Source organism: Vulpes lagopus, chromosome 5, assembly GCF_018345385.1.
Source record: "Vulpes lagopus strain Blue_001 chromosome 5, ASM1834538v1, whole genome shotgun sequence".
NCBI classification, from domain to species: domain Eukaryota; kingdom Metazoa; phylum Chordata; class Mammalia; order Carnivora; family Canidae; genus Vulpes; species Vulpes lagopus.
Genome location: NC_054828.1, coordinates 49,951,610 through 49,954,486, shown reverse-complemented (window position 1 = coordinate 49,954,486; position 2,877 = coordinate 49,951,610). Strand labels below are relative to the sequence as shown.

The 2,877-nt window shown below is 67.4% G+C and overlaps 1 protein-coding gene across 1 annotated transcript; it reads left to right on the top strand.

Moving 5' to 3' along the window:
• The first annotated feature begins 209 nt into the window (after positions 1 to 209).
• Positions 210 to 2,877, top strand: LOC121491416 (translation initiation factor IF-2-like). The gene is made up of 2 exons (XM_041756310.1): positions 210 to 583; positions 862 to 2,877. The coding sequence occupies exons 1-2, from the start codon at positions 284 to 286 to the stop codon at positions 1,789 to 1,791; spliced, it is 1,230 nt and encodes a 409-aa protein (XP_041612244.1). The 5' UTR covers positions 210 to 283; the 3' UTR covers positions 1,792 to 2,877.

Below are 2,877 nucleotides of genomic sequence, written 5' to 3'. Positions count from 1 at the left end.
AGACGCAGGCATCTGGTTGTTTGAGGCCCCAGGGGGCCCCCCTCCAGCAGGGCGCTTCCGGGGGTCCTCGCCGAGCGCCCCCCACCCACCCGTGTGCAGGTCTCTGGGTGAAGCAGGCGAGCGCGAAAAGGCGAAAGGTTGCCCAGGCTGGAGTTGCAAGACCGGAGGCCGCGGGGCGTAGGGGTGCGTGGGGGTGAGAGCCGGGGGCCCCTGGGTGGAGAAGGGGAGCAAGCCGCTTTGGGAGGAGGGAGGGGGCTGGGAGCGCAGAGGTGTGAGTAGGGGGATGGGGGTGCCCGGGGCGCGCAGGAGGGAGGAGGGAGGAAGGCGAGGGGCGAGCCCAGCCTCGGGGCCGCGGGAAGCAGGCGCGGGGCTCCTGACCCGCGGGGCAGGCGGGGGCGCCGAGCGGGGGACCCCAGCGCCGCGCGCCTCCCCCCGGGCCCCCGCGCGCAGAGCCGGCTGCGCCGCCGCCCGAGCAGGTGACTCGGTTCGCCGCGGCCCGAATCGTCCCGGTCCCGGGACTCGTTTTCCGCCTGGAGATGGAGCTGGTCGCTCGGGTGGTGCACGCACCGCCTCAGGGGGAGAGGTGAGCGCGCCCGCGGCCGGGCCGGGTCGGGGCTCCCGGGCCCCATCCAAGGCGGGCGGGCGGCGCGCACCCCCCGGCTCCAGGGCTTCAGCGCCCCGCTCTCCCGCGGGGGCTGCGGGCGGAGGCGCCACCCTGGGGCGCGGCCCCCAAGTGTCCTCCAGCCCCCCCCCGCCCCGCCGAGGGACCCCCGGGGCGCCCGTTTTTAGGGCCAAAACTCTTCCAGATTCAAACGGTGGCGAACTGATTGCTCAATGTGTTGTTTGTTTTTCCTTTTTCAGCTCCGCCTTGGGAGAGACTGTTACGGACACGCTGGCGGGCGGATCCGGCCAAAAAGGGATCCCCCGCCCCCCCTGCACCCCCCTGCGCCCCCCTGCGCCCCCCTGCGCCCCCTCCGCCTTCCGGCGGCTCCCTCACCTGGGAGGGGCTCCCCAGCCCCGTGCACAGCGCACCTGGCCACCCCGAGAGCTGCGGACCGTGACAGTCGGGCGCGCAGGGGGCGCGGGAGGGGGCAGGGGAGCGCGCGGGTGCGGGCCACGCGGTGCCACGCGGTGCCACGGCCCTCCCCCGCGTCCCGGCGCCCACCCGCGGGCTTGAGCCGACCCGGGTGTCCACCGCGTTCCCGCGGGCCGAGGGAGGGCCTGTCTGCATCCGCCAGGGCTCCGCGGCGTCCCCAGCAGCCGCTGCCCGGGTCCCCGCGCCCTCCGCGCCCCGGGGGCGCTCCGGGAGCGATCGCAGCGGGCAGCCCCGGGTCCCGCACCCGCGACCGCGCCCGCGGAGCCCCGGCGGCCCCAGGACACTTGACATTGCTGTCGCGCCGGGGAGGAGACAGCGCGCTCCGGGGGACGGGGTGGGGGCGCCCCCGGGGGCCCGCGCTCCAATCGCAGAGCCGTGGTCGCGGGCACAGGGTCCGGGCCGGGGTCCCCGCGCCCGGGGGAGGGGGGCGCACGGGGCGGCGCGCGAGCTCTCCCTTCTCGGGAGCGTCCGACCCGCCTGGGAAGTTTCCGGGGGCGGCGGGGCCGGGAGGGGAGGGGACGGGGGGCTCGGCCCGGGCCTGGCGCGCGCTGGGTCCCCGCGGCCCGGACCCCGCGCCCGAGCGCCGCGCGCGCCTCCCGCCGCCCTCCCCGGGGCGGAACTCGGCGGCCGGGCGCCCGGTGGGAAGACACCCGCTGCCTCCCGAGGAAACCCTAATACCATCCATACAGCTTTAATGCGTTTATAATTCGATAAGTGATTTCAATTTGAAATTGTTAGTAACTAATTTTATGGGTAATTTTTCCACATCAAATATTTAAGCATGAGATTAAGGGAGCCAGTTCCGACACAGGATAATAAGGGGGTTTCCCCCCACCCCCCGCGCCTCCGCCTCCGCCTCCCTCCGTTTCCTACCAGTCGTTTTTCCAAATCCCCAAAAGATGGCAGTCGAAGCCGACGTTCCCGGGCTCCTGCGGCCCTGCGCGGGGAGGGCGGGGGCGGGAGGAGCGGGGAGAGCGCCGGGGAGAAGGAGCGGGAGAAGCTAGACGGTGCAGCGACTTTTCCAAACTAATTCTTTCACGCGTTCCTAATGCGGGCAGAAAACAGTGGTGGATTTCCTGGAAATGTCCTGGCAGAAAAGAAAGCCAAAAAAAAAAAAAAAAAGTGCCTTGTGGCCTCCGAGCAGGGGATGGAGGAAAGTCAGCGCCCTCCCCCCCTCCCCTCCCCTCCCCACCCCACCCCACCCCAGCCCTCCACCCCCCAGGCGCAGCCCCAGAGGGGAGACCCCGAGAGGGACGAACTGGCTTCTTTGTATTTTAACATTATATTCAAAAACTGTGCAACCAAGCAACTTGTTTTCTGGAGGACAGGGCTCAGCAAATTGCTTAATGGGGAGAGAAGAGGTGGGGTGGGGAAAGGTGATGGGTGGGGGGCGGGCTGCCGGGGAGGGGGGAGGCTGGGGCCAGCAGCGGATGAATTGCAGACCAGTTGCCAAAACTTTTTTTTTTTTTCCTGCTGCTGCTGCTGCTGCGGCTGCCTTTGCTGCTGCCTTTGCTTTGAATGTGGGTAACTAGGAAACAGCAAGCCGTCTGAGAAGACGGAATTTCCAACGTGTAAAATGTTCTTAACGGAACCATTGAGCGAGTGCAATAAGGCGTGAGGGGGAACTAATCTTCCCATTTAAATGTTTGTGGCAATTTTATCTAAATGAATTTTAATGCTAAACGAGGGTAATTCCCCATTTGTAGCGCGTTTACTTCTCTTTCCTGTGCTTCTAAAGCAGTCGAACATCATGCAATGAACAATAACAATAAAAATACTGT